Consider the following 21,517-nt stretch of genomic DNA (forward strand, 5'->3'; position numbering starts at 1 on the left):
ACTGTTTACTCAACGAGGATGTGCCATTTAGTTATTGCTCAACAACGGGACTCTGGGCTGAGCTGCTCAGCAAGCAGTTCGGCTCTTTTCTACTGCTCTGAGTGTACTAATTTATTTATTTACATTTTTAAAGCGCTCACACAGCCCGGGGGCATCGAGGCACAGTTACAGGAATATGTCTCTTAGTTGCGTATTTATAACACTCTTAATACCCAGAGGTTTTTAAGCACGTACCCGGAGATTGAACCTGTGTTGCTTCGTGTTGTCTTGATTCCAAGACGAGCACGTTGCTGCTGAGCTATTCTTCCGGGCCGCTGGTATTTGTCGACTTATTCTGTATCCTGAACTTCCACCCCCTGCTGACCTTTTTGATTTTGCCCTCCCCAGTGTTCCTTTTCTTGGCCCGTCAGGAGTGGGTCACCTTACACGAGTCAAGGAATCATGGTAAAGGTTGCCCCAGCCTATGTTTCCCAAGATAAAGGGAAAGATAAAAAAGAGCTCACAGGGCGTCCCCTGTGCAGAGGGAAACAAAACAGAGATACACACCCTCCCCCTCAAAAGCACTAGGGAGAGCATGTGGGCACAATATATACCCCATCAAAGCGGTGGTAAAATGGACTCACCTGGAAGAGCGGGGAATGGGGAAACATATGTTTGATGGGCGCCGAGCCATGGCAGCAAGAAGAACAGAGGGGAGAAGACCAGAGTAAGAGGCGGCATGTGGAAATAAGTACAATGGGTGCTCTACGAGAAGCCTGCCCTGCATAATGTTATGCCGCTGTAATATGACTCATGATGGGGTCACACCAAACCGGGCCATCTCCTAATTTTCAGCTAATTACCCTTTCTGGTACCTCTGCTAATAACTGTGCTCTGACCACCTAGGTCTGTCTATCTCTTCTGTGCACTGGGTGACTGCTCTGCACCTTCCTGGACCCCCGTCCATCCTGGAGTAATCTCACCTGGACCTGGTCTATTATTGTGGGGGCTTCTGCTACTCACTCCCCACCTTTGTGTCAGGTGCACTGGGTGACTACTCTGCACCTTCGTGGATCCTAGTCCATCCTGGAGTAATCTCTCCTGGACCTGGTCTATTATTTTGGTGGATCATCCTACTCACCCCCCACCTTTGTGTCATGTGCACTGGGTGACTACTCTGCACCTTCCTAAACCCTCGTCCATCCTGGAGTAATCTCTCCTGGACCTGGTCTATTATTGTGGGTGCTTTTCATACTCACTCCCCCACCTTTGTGTCAGGTGCACTGGGTGACTACTCTGCACCTTCGTGGATCCCAGTCCATCCTGGAGTAATCTCTCCTGGACCTGGTCTATTATTTTGGGGGCTCATCCTACTCACTCCCCCACCTTTGTGTCATGTGCACTGGGTGACTACTCTGCACCTTCCTGGACCCCTGTCCATCCTGGAGTAATCTCACCTGGGCCTGGTCTACTATTTTGGGGGCGTGTGCTACTCACTCCCCCACCTTTGTGTCATAAGCACTGGTTGGCTGTTCTGTATCTTTCTGGACTCCCATCTGCCCTAGAGTAATCGCATCTGGAACTTGTAGATGAATTTGGTGGCCCATCATGCTGCCGCCCCACCCCCCCACCTTGGTCTCATGTCTGTCTCTCCCCGATCTCCCCTTGGCACCCTGGGCACTTGTTGCTGCCTCTGTCATTCACACTCTTTCCCTTCTCCTTTCTTGGAATGTTCTCCATCCAACTACCCTGCACAGACGACCTAGAACCGTGCTTCCCTCTGGAATGGGATTTCTCTCTCTCCCTTAGAGTTCTATCCTCGTGTAGCCATGTGTGTCCAGTCTGCCATTTTCAACGCTGTGACATCCTAAGGGTGGGTGGGAAGATTCAAGGGACCATCCTCGAATCTGAGAAGTGGGGTATGTGAAGGAGAGGTTTCAGAGAGAGGGAAACCGAAGCAATGATGTGGAGAAGAGTACGGTACAGAGGAAGAGAATGAGATAGAAATGAAGGAGCACAGTGGAAGAAGGAGAAACAGATGCATAGAAGAAGACAGAAATGAAGGAGAGACTGATGCATAGAAGAAGACGGAAATGAAGGAGAACAGTGGACGAAGGAGGAACAGATGCATAGAAGAAGAAAGACATGAAGGAGAACAGTGGAAGAATAAGAAACAGATGGATAGAAGAAGAAGACAGAAATTAAGGGGAGCAGTGGAAGAAGGAGAAACAGATGCATGGAAGAAGAAAGACATCAAGGATAAGAGTGGAAGAATAAGAAACAGATGGATAGAAGAAGAAGACAGAAATTAAGGGGAGCAGTGGAAGAAGGAGAAACAGATGCATGGAAGAAGAAGAAGACAGACATGAATGAGACCAGTGGAAGAAGGAGAAACATATAGATAGAATGAGAAACATATAGGTAAAAGAAGCAGAAATGAAGGAGAACAGTAGAAGAAGGAGAAAAAGATGAAGAGAAGAAGAAGATAGAAATGAAGGAGAACAGTGGAGGATGGAGGAAAAGAAGAAGAAGAAGAAGAAGAAGAAGAAGGAGAAGGAGAAGGAGAAGGAGAAGGAGAAGGAGAAGGAGAAGGAGAGTGGAAGGAGAAGGAGAGTGGATGGAGGAGAGTGGATGATGGAGGAGAGTGGATGGAGAAGGAGAGTGGATGGAGAAGGAGAAGAAGAAGGAGAGTGGATGAAGGAGAGTGGAAGGAGAAGGAGAGTGGATGAAGGAGAGTGGATGAAGGAGAAGGAGAAGAAGGAGAAGGAGAAGAAGGAGAAGGAGAAGAAGGAGAAGGAGAAGAAGAGTGGATGAAGGAGAGTGGATGGAGAAGGAGAGTGGATGGAGGAGAGTGGATGGAGAAGGAGAGTGGATGAAGAAGGAGAAGAAGAAGGAGAGTGGATGAAGGAGAGTGGAAGGAGAAGGAGAGTGGATGAAGGAGAGTGGATGAAGGAGAGTGGATGAAGGAGAAGGAGAAGAAGGAGAAGGAGAGTGGATGAAGGAGAAGGAGAAGAAGGAGAAGGAGAGTGGATGAAGGAGAAGGAGAAGAAGGAGAAGGAGAAGAAGGAGAAGGAGAGTGGATGAAGGAGAAGGAGAAGAAGGAGGAGAAGAAGGAGAAGGAGAGTGGATGAAGGAGAAGGAGAAGAAGGAGAAGGAGAAGGAGAAGGAGAAGGAGAAGGAGAAGGAGAAGGAGAGTGGAAGGAGAAGGAGAGTGGATGGAGGAGAGTGGATGGAGAAGGAGAGTGGATGGAGGAGAGTGGATGGAGGAGAGTGGATGGAGAAGGAGAGTGGATGAAGAAGGAGAAGAAGAAGGAGAGTGGATGAAGGAGAGTGGAAGGAGAAGGAGAGTGGATGAAGGAGAGTGGATGAAGGAGAAGGAGAAGAAGGAGAAGGAGAGTGGATGAAGGAGAAGGAGAAGAAGGAGAAGGAGAGTGGATGAAGGAGAAGGAGAAGAAGGAGAAGGAGAAGAAGGAGAAGGAGAGTGGATGAAGGAGAAGGAGAAGAAGGAGGAGAAGAAGGAGAGTGGATGAAGGAGAAGGAGAGTGGATGAAGGAGAGTGGATGGAGAAGGAGAGTGGATGGAGGAGAGTGGATGGAGAAGGAGAGTGGATGAAGAAGGAGAAGAAGAAGGAGAGTGGATGAAGGAGAGTGGAAGGAGAAGGAGAGTGGATGAAGGAGAGTGGATGATGGAGAGTGGATGAAGGAGAAGGAGAAGAAGGAGAAGGAGAGTGGATGAAGGAGAAGGAGAAGAAGGAGAAGGAGAGTGGATGAAGGAGAAGGAGAAGAAGGAGAAGGAGAAGAAGGAGAAGGAGAGTGGATGAAGGGGAAGGAGAAGAAGGAGGAGAAGAAGGAGAAGGAGAGTGGATGAAGGAGAAGGAGAAGAAGGAGAAGGAGAGTGGATGAAGGAGAAGGAGAAGAAGGAGAAGGAGAGTGGATGAAGGAGAAGGAGAAGAAGGAGAAGGAGAGTGGATGAAGGAGAAGGAGAAGAAGGAGAAGGAGAGTGGATGAAGGAGAAGGAGGAGAAGAAGAAGAAGGAGAAGAAGAAGAAGGAGGAGAAGAAGAAGGAGGAGAAGAAGGAGAAGGAGAATGGATGAAGGAGAAGGAGAAGAAGAAGAAAGAGGAGAAGAAGGAGAAGGAGAGTGGATGAAGGAGAAGGAGAGTGGATGAAGGAGAAGAAGGAGGAGAAGAAGGAGAAGGAGAGTGGAAGGAGAAGAAGGAGAAGAAGGAGAAGAAGGAGAAGAAGATTGTTAGAAGGAGAAAGGTAACAAGGTTGGTAGAAGTAAAAAGAGAGTTGTAAAAGAAGTGGGGAGGTGGGAAGTGTAGAAAGTTAAGGGTAGGAGAAGAAAATGGGGGAAGGATAGGAGGAGAGGAATGGGAAGAGTGTGATTAGCAGAGAAGGGTAGGCAATGTGGAAGGGCTGCAGAGGCAGACAGTTAGGAGTGAGAGAAAGGGAATGGCTGATGAAGGAGAAAGAGAAGGATATTAGTATAAGAAAGGTTAGGGTAGAGAAAGGAGAAAGTGAAGTGTAGGAAAAGGAGAAAGAGAAGGTTATACATATAAGTAAGGGCAGGGTCAAGAACGGAGATATAGAGGTGCGGGAAAAGGGGAACGAAAAGGGTATTAGTTTGAGAAAGGGGAGGGTCCAGAAAGGAGATAGAGAAGTGTAGGAAGAAAGAATAGAAGCGTATTAGTGTGAGAAAGAGAAGAGGAAAGAGAAAGACGTGTAGAAAAATGAGAGAGTTGTAGTAGAAGGAAAAATAAATTGAAGGAGAAGAACAAGGACATGGGTTGAGAAGGAGCCGGTCGGAGAAGAAGGGCACATGTATGGATGGCACATCTGAAGAGAAGAGGTAGACGGGTGATAAATAGGAGACGGGTGATAACTGGTAGACTCATTCAAACATGCATGCATTTAGCTTCATAAACCTCCACTTACAACCTAACAGGCGTTTTGCATGGTTTCCAAAATCTATATCACCACTATTGCCAAACTCGTAATGTGACCCAAATCTACCTAAAACCATGGTCTTCAGGTGATGGCAAGTCTAGCAGACCAACACCATGGCCGCTTGCTGCCTGTGGCAATTGTTGGATAAAGCAATGTACATGACACGGACCACAACTGCTTGCAACTGCTCCCTACGTTAATTTGACCGACGAGGAAACCTTGAATACTGAAAGGTAAAGAAATGCCACAGTTAACTCTTCCCCTTGTAAAGCAATGATCAACTCACCCCCTTTACTTTGACTTGCTTTAGAGCAAACTTGCATGCCTACAACACATTCTGTGTCTCTGAACTGCAGGTGAACTTCCAGTGATAGCCACCGGTGGCGCTCTGACATGTGTGACTTGACGTTCTATGCGGTTTCATCAACACCTTTTAGTTTGCAATTAGTTCAACACTTTTTGTTACTGTGACCTTTTTTTCCTTTTAATGGGAGGTTACCCCATAGCAAACTCCTTCCCATACCCCGAACACATCCTCTCTGCATACACTCCACTCCTCCCATACACAGCCACATTTCTTTTGTTGTTGTACTAATAAGAGTCAGATTGAATGCAAATGAACTAAATGGTGTTGATGAAAGCCTATTACAGCGGCTTAGATTAAATGGCCTGCACTACTCTCACATTTCAAGGCTAAGGATTGTCAGATGCCAGATCTAACATTCCCTCTAAATCGTTAAAACTCTGGGCACACCATGCTTCTTCTGCCCCACGCTGGCAGAACAGGGATGCAGGGCAATCCAGGCCATGAGTGTGACCGTGCATTTCCAGGTGCCCTATCTTTTAAGAAACGCATAACCTGAGAGATGTCTAGAGTCTGAATAGATGTGATATAGGGCAGAATATCACACCCTAACATTACAAAGGATGCAGGACGAGCCATGCTCAGAGTCTGACCTTGTATAGCATGTAAAGTTGCTCATAATTGCACATAAATCCATGTCTGGATTTCTAGTAACCTTATGTTCCTATAAATAAATAACCTGAGCTATATATAGCCTAAGATACGAAATACTGCGACCTTATCTAAAATGTAAAGTTCCTCAGAGTTGCACATAAATCCATATTTGAATTTCCAGTAGACCCATGTTCCTACAAATAAATAGCCTGAGATATATAAACAAAGCAACCAAATAATGTATCTGTAACTCCAAAATATTAACTGCCTGACACAGAGACAATCTCCTTTTAGGTCATACGTTTAGGAGAGCATGTGTGCTCTTACCTGGTTTTGAGTTAGTGCACACAATGTGAGTGATGTTTTCATGTAAATGCTCCAAGCCGCTGTAATCCATCACCATGAACGCCCGATCATCCTGGCCAGCGATCAGCTTGAGCTCCTCCACCTTGGCCTTGCCCACTCCCACGGCAAACACCACAATGCCACTGTCTTTCAAGGCTGTGGAAGCAGCCGGCAGTTTGCCTCTGTCCTCTTTCGTGGTTTCACCATCTGTTATCAGTACTAGGATCTTCGTCACAGGTGGTCGGCCTCCATACAGGATGCCAAACCTTTCCTGGGTATAGCTCAGAGCTGTTGCGGTATACGTGAACCCTGTTATGCGCTTCATGCTGTTTATTCCTTTCAGGACCTCTCCCTTGGTGGAGTAAGTGCTCAGGTTGAACTGTCCATGTGGATTGGTGCTGTAGATAACTGCGCCAAACTGGACCTGGTCCTTCCCAACCGTGGAGTCGTTGACCAGGGCCTCCATGAAACGCTGCATGATCTTAAACTCACCGAGCTTGATGCTAGTTGACCCATCAACTAAGAACATGATGTCGGCCACTTCAGTTCTTTTGCAGACTGTTGGGAAATAGACAAATACATTAACCCATTTTATACCAAAAAAGACCTTATCTACAAAATAAGACAACTTTAACAGTCATTAAACATGGACAGATCAAATTAAAAAGAAAAAAACATCAGCCCTGGGGCAGTATGGTTTAAATGCAATGAGGAAGGTGGAGGCAGGGTTGTAAGGCAAGTGGTGTGACAGTGGAGGGCTGCGGGTGCCTTCTGTTTTGAAAGTATACCTTTGTGGATGGAAATAGGTAGGTGCAGATGAAAGTAGGCAGACTTGACCTACGACCTGAAAGATGAGTGTATTTTCCCTGTACTTCTAAATTAATTCTAACTGATACAGCAATGTTTAAAGCTAAATGCATACTCTCGGGAGGATAGCTCGGGGGCAACGTGCTCGCCTTGGAAGCAAAACGACATGGAGCAACACAGGTTCGATCACAGGGTCCGTGCTTAGAAACCACTGGGTATTAAGCGTGTTATAAATAACCTATCATATCATGCATATGCACGACATATACCTTTTCTTATAGGATATGTTATCCGATATAATGCTCTGCTATGTTAACAGTGTTTTATATTGTTCCCCTGTATTCACCATTACCATTACTTCTTTCAATTTAAATGTCTATTCTTCGACAGCTTACATTATTTTAAATGTTACATTTATTTCACCTCTTCATTTATACCTTTTCATTTTCGTTTCCACAGGATATTATTACATATAACAGTATTAAGGTGCCATCTGAAAAAAATGGGGGGACGTGTACCCTCGAAAAAAGGGCGCGAACGCGGACCCTCAACTTGAGCGCTGGATGCTTATGTGCTAATGAGAGTATACCATAACACCAGTATACATGGATACACACAAACAGAAGGACCATAGAAAAACACTGGTCACTTCGTGCCCCAAATTCGTCAGTAACTCTTCTCATCTGTCATTTAGTCTTTTCTCTTCCAGCCCCTGGCCCCTCCAGACCGCATGGTTATTCACTCCATCCCCTCAGTAGTAGTTATTCACCTCTGGCTGAATCATTTCTTGCTATTCCCCTCCAGCTGAAAACATTGCCTTCTTATTTTGATGCAATGTAACAACTCAGAGATGTAAATGTGGAGTGCAGGTTGCAAAAGGGCATGGAATTAAATCATTCCTGATTAAATACAAGACGCAGGTGCATATGTTTGTGTATTAGTGAGGAGTGGTGAGGATGAATAAGTGGGAAATGAGCATTTGTTGTTTCTTCGGTAAATCCCAGGTAGTGTAGCCCAGTGCGGCTGAGGTAGTCCGCGATATGTCAGGCAGAGTGATATGCTCCTGCCTAAGAAGCCTCCAAGACTCTTCCTGTTAAGAAATCTCTCAAAATCCCCAGTGGGCCAGCCGGGAAGAGGGATTATAGTGAGGTAGGTGTGTGTGCTTTGTATTGCAAAGAGTGAAATAATTATTCTCTGTTGTTGAGATTCATAGAAGGGGCAGATGGTTGGAAATCAGAAGACTTTCCAACAGATGGGCTGCATCTTCTAGGTCAGGGTCAAGTGAGTTACATGTCGGGCATGATGCAGCTGACATGTCCATCTTCTTGGGAGCACTTGCTCATTAGGAAATGACATGAATAACACTAAAGGCCAGTCTGTCCCAACGGTAAAGGTGTGAAAGATAAGAGGACTTTTCTGTGTGGACAAAGAGAGATGGAGAGCACGGCATCTACTGGTGCTGTGGGATGGAGTGTTGAAGATTGAGAGACATAGAAAAGCCACAGCGCATTGGACCCCCTTGTGGGGTGGGAAGAAGGTGGGGTGAGAGGCTGGTATTGAGATTTGGTCCCTTTCCTGTATCTCTACCTGTGGTGTTCCCCAGGGGTCTAACCTCTCTCCCTGGCTGTTCAACCAATACCTTGCACTGCTTGCCCACCACATTGCCGCACTCTGCCCCAACTTCCAGTTGCGGATGACACTCAGCACATTTTCCGGCTACCTTCAGTCACCTTTTCTCCCTTTCTCATCTCTGACTGCCGGTCCACCATCCAGAAGTGGTGTGCAGCCAATGATCTCTGCCTTAATGCCACTAAGACTGAGATTCTCCTCATCGGCACACCCGCTCCCTACTTTCCTGCCACTCACTGGCCAGACTCTCTTGGCCTCTTCCTGCTCCCACCTGTGAGACTAAAAACCTTGGGGTCATCTTTGATGCCACACTCTCCTTCTCTCCTCACATCTCCAATGTCACTAAGAAGTCACACTACCAGCTGCACCTCTTCAGAAGTATTCTTCCTTTCCTCTCCTTCCCCCAGAAGCTCACTGTCTCCAGAGCTCTGGTCCTCTCTAGGCTGGACTATTGCAACACCCTTTTTATAAATTTGCCTGCTTCTACTCTCTGCCCTCGGCAACTCATCCAGAACAGGACTGCAAGACTTGTCCTTGGCTTTAAGTCCAGGGATCGTATCTCTCCAGGACTGAACTCTCTGAACTGGCTCCCAATGGCTGCGAGGATTAAGTTCAGAACCCTCTGCATTGTCCACAAGGCCTTCTGGGGCCTGCGGCCTCAATACTTTCTACTCTCTCCCCCTAAATATCTTCCTTCTCAAGCTCTCTGCTCATCCGCCTCCAACTCTCTCAGGGTCAGTCACTTCTCCAAGCAACAAGTTGGTGGTAGATCTCTTTCTTTGGCTGGGGCCTCCCTCTGGAACAGCCTCCCTGCCTCCCTGAAACTTGAGGAGAACCATCTCCGGTTCCGGAAGCACCTCAAAACCCTTCTCTTTGCTTCTGCTTTCTCTCCTCCTCTCCCCTTCTGATTTTCCTGGCTGATACTGAAACTGCACTGGTTACCTGGCCCCCCTTGATCTCGGGCCCAGCCCCCCCCCCTGCCAGTTGCACATCTGCACTGCCTTTCTGGCAACCCTGCACTTGGGTAATATTTTCTGTATCCCTGCAGTCCCACTACCAGCACTTGACACCTGTTGTCTGCACTTACCCCTTGCACTTGCCACCAGCTGGCCGTACTTTTACTTATTGTTATTTATTCTATTATCCCATGTTCTGCACTGTCCCCTCTCCCTTTACCCCCTGCACTTTCCCCCTGCCCTTGCATTTGCGCAATCTGAATGACACATGGCCTAGTAGGATCGCTGTCTTTGTCTTCCCTCTGTTCCCCTCTCCCTTGCCTCGTCACGCCTTGAAACACTTGTGTATAGGCGCATTATAAATGCCATATCATATCATATCAATTGTGATTACCCCTGCTCCAATCCTATTGGCGTGTCTGGTAGACTCCTCTCTCATGGTTAGTGTATGGGGATGGACTTGCTTTAAAAATAGTAGGGAGGTGGAATTCACTAACCTCACCTGTAATCTGGACTTGCATCATGCATGAGTGAACAGAAACCATTTATATATCTCTGAGTGAGCTGCAGGTAGGTTTCAAAATTATTTTTCATTTTTCATCTAAGCTACATTGTACTCGGAAAGGATTGCAAAGTGTGCAAGTGGCAATGGCAGTTGCAAATTGCAGAATCCATTTTGTTTATTGCATCCTAGCATTTTGCATTTGTGAAGCCTTCCACTTTTAGTAGCACTGGTTTTGTGCATGCATTCTTCCAAACATATGGTCCATGCTTTTTTGCTTATCTGTAATTTTCTGGCTTATGAGCATTAAATAAGGATGATATGTTAATTAAAATAAAGAGACACAATGTAACATAGGATCAAATATTTCAAACAATGCTTTACATTTTTTAATGAAGTGTATTTTTTAAGTTTAGAACATGATTTGTTAAATAAAACAACTACTTTGCTTCATATTTGGCTTCAGCCAAAACTGTTCGGTATTTGGACGATAACTAAATATGCTATTCGCTACACGACAAGTAAAATGCATTTGTGCTTAAAGGATAGGTAGAACCTGGCAATGCCAGAATAGGAATTTTGTGGTAGTTGCTTCACCTTCTGCAGGCATAATTATCATCTAATGGAGGGGCTGTTATCACGCGATAATGGCCCACTCTCACAATTACCACCTATGTTAAAGCAGTGGGCTATAAATTGGGGAAGGGCCATTATAGAAAGCAACAATGAGCTCTCCCACGGACTATCATGCAATCAGCCAAAGGAGCTGTGCAACTAAAAAAGAAAAGCGTTTTAATTGTGGGGGGAAAAGAGCACATAGACGTGCCTTGGAATGCTACTGTATGTAACTAGTAAAATAAATGTACACTTTTTTAAAATTGTTTATTAATTTAGGCCCTTGGGCAGCATCTGCACCCCTCTGCCTTTACACTGCAGAAGGCAATTGTTTCTCTGCTGTTCGTCCGGCTCCTTTTGAAGTCAGAATATGGTTAGCAAGGAGGTCTATGCTAGAGATTATGGATTGTATTCCTAGCATTCTGAGTGCATGTGAGGAGGTCTATAATGGAATCCATGGGCTCATTTTAAAACTAACCCTTTGCATGATCCAAACTCATAAAGAAATATTTTCTATGGGCCCCTGGATTTTTGGTTGTTGATTGATTGATTGATTTGTTGTTTATCATGCACCTATACACAAGTGTTTCAAGGTGCAACAAGGCCATGGAGGGGAACACAGGCAGGATAAGATAATCTTACTAGGCCTTGTGTCATTCAAATCCTGCAAGTGGGGAACAGAGGCATGACAAGACAACGATTTTACTATGCCTTGTGTCATTGAGATCGTGCAAGCGGGGAATAGAGGCAGGCCAAGACAATGATCTTACTATGCCTTGTGTCATTGAGATCGTGCAAGCGGGGAATAGAGGCAGGCCAAGACAATGATCTTACTATGCCTTGTGTCATTGAGATCGTGCAAGCGGGGAATAGAGGCAGGCCAAGACAATGATCTTACTATGCCTTGTGTCATTGAGATCGCGCAAGCAAGGAACAGAGGCAGGACAAAATAGCGATTTTACAAGGCCTTGTGTCATTGAAATCGTGCAAGTGGGGAACAGAGGCAGGACAAGAAACCGATCTTACTAGGCCTTGTGTCATTGAGATCGTGCAAGCGGGGAATAGAGGCAGGACAAGACAACGATCTTACTAGGCCTAGTGTCTTTGAAATCGTGCAAGCGGGGAACAGAGGCAGGATAAGACAATAATCTTACTAGGCCTGTGTCATTGAGTTCATGCAAGCGGGGAACAGAGGCAGGACAAGATAACGATCTTATTAGGCCTTGTGTCATTGAGATCGTGCAAGCGAGGAACAGAGGCAGGATAAGATAACAATCTTACTAGGCCTTGTGTCATTGAGATCGTGCAAGTGTGTTATTTCCTATCATTTGTGGTTATGGGAGAGAGGGGAGAAGGTGATGTTGGGTGCATAAAATATTCATTTCTATTTACTCTCACCCCTTTTGAAGTCTGTCGGAAGTCAGCCAGAGTTACTGTATTAGACAAAAATAAAATGAGAAAAGAACTTTGACATGCCAAAAAGCAGTCATATGGTGCCAGCAGATGGTGCATCAGCTCTCATTGGTTGATGTATCTGTCCCCTTGCATTAAAGAACCCTTTGGCAAGATGGGAGGAGGAAGAAAGAAGCCAACCAGTCTCTCCTAGCTATTGGCCACCACTTCCAGCATTTCCTGGATGACTCATCTACTCTACAGTGATGCCATTTATGTAGCTAAACCCACATCCGAGTCCTCAGCCAATGGGAAGTCTGTATGGTTGGCCTTATGGGTAGACCTGGGAGGAGTGAAAAGTTTCATCTGTTGTTCACAATCCTCTTCTTTGAGCCAGGTGCATAATGAGACATGTACTTGTGCTGGCTATTTCTACTTAATGAGGGATATTACATTCTGGGTTAAGAAGGCATATGTTGTAAAGTGCTTATCTGTGGAAGCATGAGCTGTGAGAATGTTGGGGTCCTGTTGTAGAATGTTGTCCCGTGAGTGTGTGTGAAGGTTCCAGCTCATGTCAGTTGGAGCTGGGCCTACCTGGGTGATGGGACCCATTGATGTCCTCTAATGTAAGATCTTGACGTAACTAAGAATAAACCTTAAGTGTTTGACCTGGAAAGCGTACCGAGGCTGCTTTACATCAATGGCAACGAGGAAAACTGAAACAGAGAGCAAGCGTTCTGAAAGTAAAGAATAAACAGTCTGCTGAGGGGGAGCAGCAAGATGAGAAGAGGAACCTACTGCCTCCCAAAGAAATGAAGTAAGTCCCATCACCCAGGGAACAATGATGAGAAAAAAAAGCCTAAAGTAAGGGTAGTAATCACCCAGTGCGATATGCAGGGGGAGGAAAAGCCCAGCTTAGCAAATGCAGAACCCCATTAGTTAGTGTCCTGCGCAGAACCCGAGAGAAATGCCAGCATAGAAAGGCGCAGTAATAAATGGGGGCGTGATAATAGATGTCCCCTGCGCAACTTGTTAACTGAGAAAACATAACAATGTGCATTTGAAACGGGCAAGAGACATTAAAATGAAACAAGTTGAGTGTTAAGAGCCCAAGAAGAAAGAAGTTAAAGCTAGGCTCAGAAGAATGTTGCAGGAGAGCTGTAAGAATAACACTGGGGGGGGGGGAGTAAAGTTAAGCCCCAAAGGTGAATTGATGCCCCAAGAGCAAAGCAAGCCCCAAAGTGGAGAAGTATAAGCAGGGGCAAAATGCAGGGGGAAGTGTACTGAAAGAAGGCCCCAGCGCTTGCCCAGAGCACCAGTGAAGAAGAAGAGGCACTCCAGAGAAGTATCAAAGGGGTTGCTGAACAGAGAGGTTTCCCCAGCGCAGGCTCTAAAGAGCAATAGTGAATATGAAGGAGAGTAAAGCCCAGTGCAAGGGTGGATGCAGCACCAAGTGTTAAAGCAGGAAGAAAAGATAGTCCCAGCGCTGATTCAAGGGTTGAAAAGGGCCTGAAGAGCTGCATACGCAAGTGTAATCGCCCGGCAGCAGGGAAGAGTAAAGCTAGCCCAGCGCATAAGGCCCTGTAAAGGCACTGGGCGTTGCGTTCTTGGGCAGTTCCGTGGTATAGTGAATATAGGAATACAAAACACACATACCAGCCGGTGCATTTAATGGAGCTGCGTCTGGCAAAGAGATCCCGGAGCGGCACTTCAGGGTATGCTGGGAGTTGTATGGCAGCCACGAGGGGCTAGCAGGACAGCGTCAGGAGCATAGAGAAATAATTTGGAAACAGAAGCAATTTCTTTTGCGAGAGGTCATATTAAACAGAGAAGTGCTGTGCACATTAATGGAGCCTAATTCTGAAGAAGGAAATGAAGTTATCGGGAGATATTACGTCTGCAGTCTCCTTTTGTTTAGAAATTCGTTTTTACAATGTATGACATGGTTTATGAGATGTCACTGTTCTGGTTAGAATTGTCATGCATGTAAGATATGTGTGCTAGACCGGCATGTTAAAGTAGTTGACTGAATTGATGATTAACATATGCTGCAATAAAGGCTATAACTTTTTAAGGATTTGCAGGCATCTATGGACTTTTATGGACTTTTTAGAAATACAGTCATGTGTTAAGTGTGTTTAAGTGAAGAGCATGAAATATGCCAGGTGTGGCGAAATGGAAGAGCCTGTGTGTGTGAGTTAGTGATACTGATTTTGAGGCTTTGCAGGTATCTGTCGATTACTAATGGACATTTATGGACTTTATAGAAATTAGTTATTGTCTTGCTAGATGCGTGATTTATGCCTGGTACGGCAAGATGTTTGAGCCAGTCTAAGTGGGCTAGAGGTAATTCTTTTTGAGGCATTGTGGGGTTTATGTTGTGCAATACAACAAAGTCTTTTAGTACTACAACATGGCTTTTCACCATGCATGTTTTGTTTGGTCCTAGCAAAACCAAACCAAATTGTAATAATTTGAACGTGTAGATCATTCTTTGTAAGGATGGAAGTATAGCGCTAAGTGATCTAAAATGTACCAAAGATGACAGAGGGATCAGAGTGAATATGTCAGCAAATGTGCCAGAGTTGTGTATCCTCGAATGTTTAAGTTGAGGTTGTGCCTAATATACTTAATCAAAGGGATGTCGTGCCTCCCACATTGAGAATCTGGGTGTCAGATTAAAGTAGGGATGTGAAGTAGGGGTCATGCCCAAAGAAGATGTTATACGAGTTCATGCCTCAGCAATGGTTAAGTGGGTAAGGTCACGCCTGAACTCATATATATGTGGGAGTAGTAAGTTTCCCAATATATTGATTATGAGGTCACGCCACTACAAGGTGGCAATGGTTAGGTCGCACCAAGGACCATTTATTTAGAAGAGGGCGGGTTCCCTGACAGTTGTCATGGGGAGGTAGTGCCTACCGCCATGTACCCTAGGTCGGATAGTGATTTACACAGAGGGGAAGTGAGAGGTCACGCCGCCATTGGATGATGGTTGGGTCGCGTCTGAGCCATCCGTGTTTCTAAGTAGGCAGTGGGGTGAATCCCATGTTGTTTTTAGAATAGCACACCCTCTTTAAAAGGTGCAAAGTGTTGTGTGAATGTGTGCCGTATTCTCGTGAGAAAAGGAGATATGTTGGTAAAGTGGATTTGTTTATGTGTGTGTGTCTGAAGTAAGAGAGGAAGATATGTTGTAAAGTGCTTATCTGTGAATTCATGAGCTGTGAGAATGCTGGAGTCCTGTGGTAGAATGTTGTCCCGTGAGTGTGTGTGAAGGTTTCAGCTCATGTCAGTTAGAGCTGGCTCTACCTGGGTGATGGGACCCAGTGATGTCCTCTAATGTAAGATCGTGATGTAACTAAGAATAATCCTTAAGTGTTTGACCCGCAAAGCGTACCGAGGCTGCTTTACATCAGCATGAACCCAAGGATCTGTACATTTTGGTCAACTGGGGTGGAATAATATGGCAGTTCAGGAATGAGTATTCCAGGTCCTTTTCCCAATATTGTTTTTTATCAATAATCTGCTTCATTTGGCAGACCCAAAATATAAAACACTACATTTCCCACAATGCACTGTACTGCTCTCCTGCAAGACCTGGACTCATAATATGTACCTTTCGGTTCTATATACCCCTCATTGCACTGGTCTGGTCTAATGGAAAACCAGGAACCATAATCTGCCTTTTCAGCTTTCCTTCTAATGCAGGCACTGTGTTTGTCGACTAGAAGGCCTGATGCTGACTCTATCCAGCACGTTTGCCACAGTGCCCCCTGCTGGTTTGCATGAAGATCTAGAACAGACACGTGCATTTTTCATTACCACATTCATTAAAAGCCATGATGCTGATCAGTGAAAGATCAGGAAGCCGAATGTTCAATTTTGAACCTTCTTGTTTCTTTGCTGTTGGACATCCTGCATCTGCAATGTACTTCTCTCATATTGCATGGCACTGATCAACTTGGCTCACAACAAGCATTGTTCATGCTTCCTGATGCTAACATTCTGTATACCTCGAACTATATTTCCCCAGCTGGCACTTGCCTTCATGCAATTTAGTTTCTTTGTGGTGTGTTATAAATCCCTATCAGAAATCGCAAATCACCAACCTACAGAGCTATTGGGAATTATAGTTTCTCAGAATTATAGATAATTTTCCAGAACTAGGGTGAAGCAGTAGCCACTTAAATAATTAGATCCAGAAGGCGGACTTCCTGCCCTCATTAAGGGCCCTCTCCATCGCAGCAGATCCTCTGCAGCGCGACGATTTCATTCATCACCTCCCACAGTTCACTGGGCCCTTTGATTCCTGACCAAAGCAACTCTAGGACTGAGCGGGTTTTATTCTTGTTTTGTGGGAAAAGCCCGAGCCAATGTTATCTTTAGACTCCAATATTGCTATTTGATTTGAAAGACTGGCGGCTACATTTTGAATTCTTAAGTCTGTCCACAGAATTTTGTTTTAATCAACAATACATACTACTCTTCTGTGCAGTAACCTAGCTGCCTTTACTGATGTCTGAAATCCATATCACACATCAATCCCTGCTAATTCCTTGTGATCTGTTGACTGGTTTGTTCATTACTACCTTGAATTCTAGTAAAAGCCACAAGTGCCAGAATGCAAATGCAAAACCAGGACTGGGTGATACAAATCACCATCTGTTAAGAGGGTTGTCCCACTCTGGGCCTCGAGGGTCAGAATCCTGACGGGTTTTCAGGATATTCCTCATTAATATTCATGAGGAAAAATGTGCATACGTTTAGAATAATTGGATGCAAATGTATCTCATAAATATGAATGAGGTGCACCCTGAAAACGCGGCATGGATCCAAAACCCACAAGGTCTGGACTTAAGGTAGTGCTGTAAAGGATAGCTGTTATTATTAACTAACTGGCACTCTGTAGGATCAGTGCAGAATTACATGGGGCACAAACTAACAGCAGAGCTCTTGGGCTGTCCCATTCATAGCCACTCCTGTTTTTTAACTGTGCATGCTCGATATTGTTTTTTTTCATTTCGCTAGTTGAAAATAGGGGAGATACCAGTTCCAGCTTCAGGTGTGGAAACCGGGAATGGCTGAGAGCATTAGGTATTAACGGGGGCCACTTTCCAGTTGCCAATGTCCCTTACAAATTGTGAATTCCATCTGGTCTTGATTTTGCATTCTTGAGCCTTATTTACAATGGGAAAAGCAAAACTAAAAGTACCAGAAAAATACAAATAAAACTAGGACTGGAGGAGCTTCCCCGGCAAATCACACCAGCACAGAAAACAAATCCTGCACAGGGTCTAAGAAACAAACCACAAATTGGAAAATGTACAACCTGACACGTATAATGTTAGGCCTCCCTTTGAAGTCCCTTTGAAGTTATTTAGCAGTTGGTTGCTCACATCCACACATTGGTGTTTTACCTTTTTCTGCACTGATTGTTGGTTCTGGGTTGATTCCTACTTCCACCTTTTGGACCTAATACAGCCTGCTAAGGACCAGCGTGCCTATGAGGGTAGAGTGATATGAGAGATGGGACGATTTTTGGGATTTTCAGTTGAGTTAAGCCTGGCAGTCGTAGCACTGTAGGGGACGTGATGAAGAACTGAAAGAGAACCCACAGATTCTGATCCGTGGGGGGTGGGTAAGAAGGTCAGGGGGACAGAATGTAGGAGAGTGGTAACAGGTTTTGACAATGAAGGCCAGAAGAAGTGTGACTTCTGTTTGAGAGGAGTTGAGCATCAGGAATGCAGAAAGACCAATGACAGAGAGGGAGTGAGGGATGCGCAGAGACAGCTGAGGCGCGAATGAGGGGAAGGAACAGATTTCAGTATCATATATTTTTGGCAAATGGGTGAAGCCGAAGTAGGGGGTGGGTGTGCTGAGAGAGGGCGTGTAGAGTGTTAAGGGAAGAGTACCAAGGAGTGGCGCTTGAGCTGCCCCTACCAGGAGGGGGTGAAGCATAGGAGGACCCACTGGTTCATGAAATGGAGGAGGAGAGATCTGCCATGGAGGAGCATACCCAAGTAAGAGCAGTACCTGGAAAGCTCAGATAGAAGAGGGTCAAAAAGTATGCTGTATTTGTTGGTGTTGTATTGTCTTTTGTCTTGAGATGTTTGGTTTTCTACAATAAAATAGGGATTTGTGGTAGTGTGTTTAGGTTTTAAAATTTTGGATTTAAGTTTGGTTAGGTTTAGTAAATTGTTATTATAAGTATTATACAAACTTAATGCATATGTCTGGTGTAATGGATATGTACGTGTAACTTTTCTCTTGTATGTTTTATTCTCAAAATGATAAATAAAATAATTTTAAAAAAAAGTATGAGGGGTGATCCACTGTGATCCACTGCATAGCCGGCTGAGGGGTCAGATGGCCATAGTGAGGGAGGTACAAACATGGTTCAATTGATGCAGAAAGGCGATAAAAGAAATGAAAGACGGAGAATGAATGCAGAATGTTACTTACTTTCATCCGGGTTGCAGATCTGAAATAGAATATCCTTAGGCAGGAACGAGAGGGTGTCAAAGGTTTCCTCTAGAAGCGCTTTTTCCTGAGAGCCTGCAATCTCCACCAGCTGAGAGTTGTTTGCCTGAAGCACGCCAATGGCGTAGATGGTGATGCCTCTGTCCCTGAGGGCTTTGGCAGGACCTGCTACTACGTCTTGCGCCTCCCCATCGGTGATGACGATGAGATATTGTTTCACTGATGGTCGCCCTCCTTTGTGTGTGCCGAAATAAGGCAGGGCAAAGGTGAGGGCTGCGCCAGTCATGGTGCCCTCTTGCAGCTGCTGGCTTCTGAAGATGGCTGCTGTGATGTCTGCTTTCCGGCTGTATTTATTCAATGGGAACTCTTCTTGCTGACGCGAGCTAAACTGGATCAAACCAAAATGGACCTTATCCGGGCCAACATCGGACTGTCTTACCATGATCTCCATGAAATCTTTCATCTTCGTGAAGTCGTCGGGGTTAATGCTCGCTGAACCGTCAACCAGGAAAAGAACGTCAGCCTTCAGATTCTTACAGGCTGGAAAAACAACCAAAGTCAGCATTAGTTTAATAGGCCGGTGGTCATCGCACTACAGAAGATCAGAGCAGACATTTCCACTGAATTTCTTATACAAAAGACTAGTTGAAAAGCATTTCCAACATCAGAAAGTGCTGACCCATGATAAAGCATTAACATATGCAAAGTAGTAAAATGAGTAAGATAAAAACATTTTGAACACCCAGGATCCAAATCTGTGCAAACACATATGGGCCTCATTATAAGTTTGCCGGTATCCCGCCAATAATTCTGGTGGGATACAAGCAAATGGACCAACCGTTACCAGTGCCTAAAATCCTGGAATTTCTGGGACATTACACATGCCAGCAACGGCGGTCATTCCCCATTCAATGGAGACCTGCAGGATTCCATTGGGGGAACTGCTGGGATTACCGGCACCGGTTATACCAGCTGTTATTTGCCAGTGGGGGACCGATTTACCTCCAGATCTTGGCCGGCGGTAAATCAGTCAACCCCTACCGGCAAACTTGTAGTTTGGCGATGCGAGAAAAGTGTCGATAACGCAATTACCGTCACTTTTACCACCACTGTTTCCTGCTTCGCCAAAGTTATAATGAGGCCAATAATTTCTGCATAACCTATAATTTAGCATATTATTCTATTCATTTCAGTAAATAAAGTGTTTCTTATTTATCAATTTGAAAAATTGTTAAAACACTGATACCTTAATGGAATGACAGAATGACATTTTCCCTTTACTTGTTTGTGGAGCCAATCCATGTCTTTTTGTGCAAGTCATGTTTCTGGTTCTTTTTTTTGTTTTTGTAATTTGTTTTGCTTTAAATGGGGTCAGACCCGAACTGACCCTCGCATTCTCCCTCTTTCTTCTTTGCCTGCCCAAGATCTAACCTATTTTCCTTATTTTCTATTAATAGTGCTGCATTTTTATATGGAATATTCATAATCGGGAACGAGTGCAAACAATTCATTGCAGGAAGCAAGCCTTAGCAAAGCAGATGAAAATACAAGAAACAAGACCATTTCAGTTCTCAAACTGCCAGTGCTCTATATGGGGAGCAAGTAATGACATCACTGTGGTTAGGCAAATGGTAGGAACAACCTCTTTTGCTTTATCCAAACCCCGCAAAAGAAGAGGGCATCAGACACAAACACGCATGCTCGTTAGTTATGAACCCGCCATATCCCCCACATTAATGATTACCCTAACCCACCACCCCCACATATATTTCTGGAAAAATTCCTTGTAAATAGTGAAATGAAATCTGCGATGTGATCCACAGCCACCATCAACAGGATCCCTGCACGTTATTGTCTGCTGTAACTCTTAAGGCAGGGGTTCTCCACAGGTGCCAATCTAGATATTTTGGACTACAACTACCATCAGCCCTAGCTAGCACAGTCAATGTTGAGGATCGTGGGAGTCGTAGTCCAAACATCTGAATAGTTACAGGTTGCAGACCCCTGATTTATGTTGCAATTCTATCTTCCCTGGCCTCACAAACATTGCCACCACTCCTTGCTTATGAGTAATAATTGAAATAATAAAAAGTCACTTCTGTATAATGCTTAAACAGAAGTACGAAATGGTGATTTTTGTAAAATGTATCCCTATGAAAACTTAGGTGGACACAGAAAACTAGATAGCTTGTGCCATATTTCTGGTATTGAGAAGTTTATTATAAATTAAATTTATATATATGTTTAGTGAACCTGTCAGGACACTTTTTTGTTTTGTTTTGTGGTTTAGTGATTTCCCGGTCCTTGACAGAGTAGGGATATACCCTCTAGTGCATTACCACTCATTTGTTAGCCAGGAAATGATCCTACCCACGCCACCACCAAGAGAAGCCACAACCAGTTCGTTCCACAGCTCTCAAAAATATATTTTTCTACATTTAGAGAGATTTCCATTGCTTTTCCCTCGACTTGGAACGGTCACCTCCCATTAATGATGACATAAATGGCACACGTTTCCCAATGAGAAAATTGACAATTTTCTTGCAAAATGCATGATCTTTCAACATTTCCTGGCCTTTCGATTGTGACGGGTTAACACAAGGAATTCATTAAGTGCCAGACTACTTCTGAACACAGGGTCCTATCATCAAGATGTTGCCCCACAGCACCTGCTTGGGAGTTTGCTGGATGTTTGCTATTACCATGTCCCCATACATCTCTGAGCAGCCTGCCAAAGATTATAGTAACCTGCTATCCACGTGATAAGGTTAAATTGTATGTAATAGAAAATAGATAGCATGCAGAGATGGAATAGGATATTGCGGTAAAATATGCAGTATTTACTGATCCCACCAAACTCAAAATGAGGGATATCGCGATTTTCGACTTATCAGTTCTTTAGCCTTC

The 21,517-nt window shown here is 44.7% G+C and overlaps 1 protein-coding gene across 6 annotated transcripts in view; it reads right to left on the minus strand.

Moving 5' to 3' along the window:
* Positions 1 to 21,517, minus strand: part of LOC138570116 (collagen alpha-4(VI) chain-like) — a 559,183-nt gene that overhangs the window by 271,079 nt on the left and 266,587 nt on the right. For all 6 annotated transcript variants that reach the window (XM_069648741.1, XM_069648737.1, XM_069648740.1 and 3 more), the window contains 2 exons: positions 18,593 to 19,150; positions 6,212 to 6,787 (listed from right to left, as the gene is read on the minus strand). In XM_069648741.1, the coding sequence (XP_069504842.1) occupies positions 6,212 to 6,787; positions 18,593 to 19,150 (1,134 nt within the window). The remainder of the gene's footprint in view (positions 1 to 6,211; positions 6,788 to 18,592; positions 19,151 to 21,517) is intronic.

Source organism: Ambystoma mexicanum, chromosome 2q (assembly GCF_040938575.1).
Source record: "Ambystoma mexicanum isolate Mex_15411 chromosome 2q, UKY_AmexF1_1, whole genome shotgun sequence".
Lineage (NCBI taxonomy): Eukaryota > Metazoa > Chordata > Amphibia > Caudata > Ambystomatidae > Ambystoma > Ambystoma mexicanum.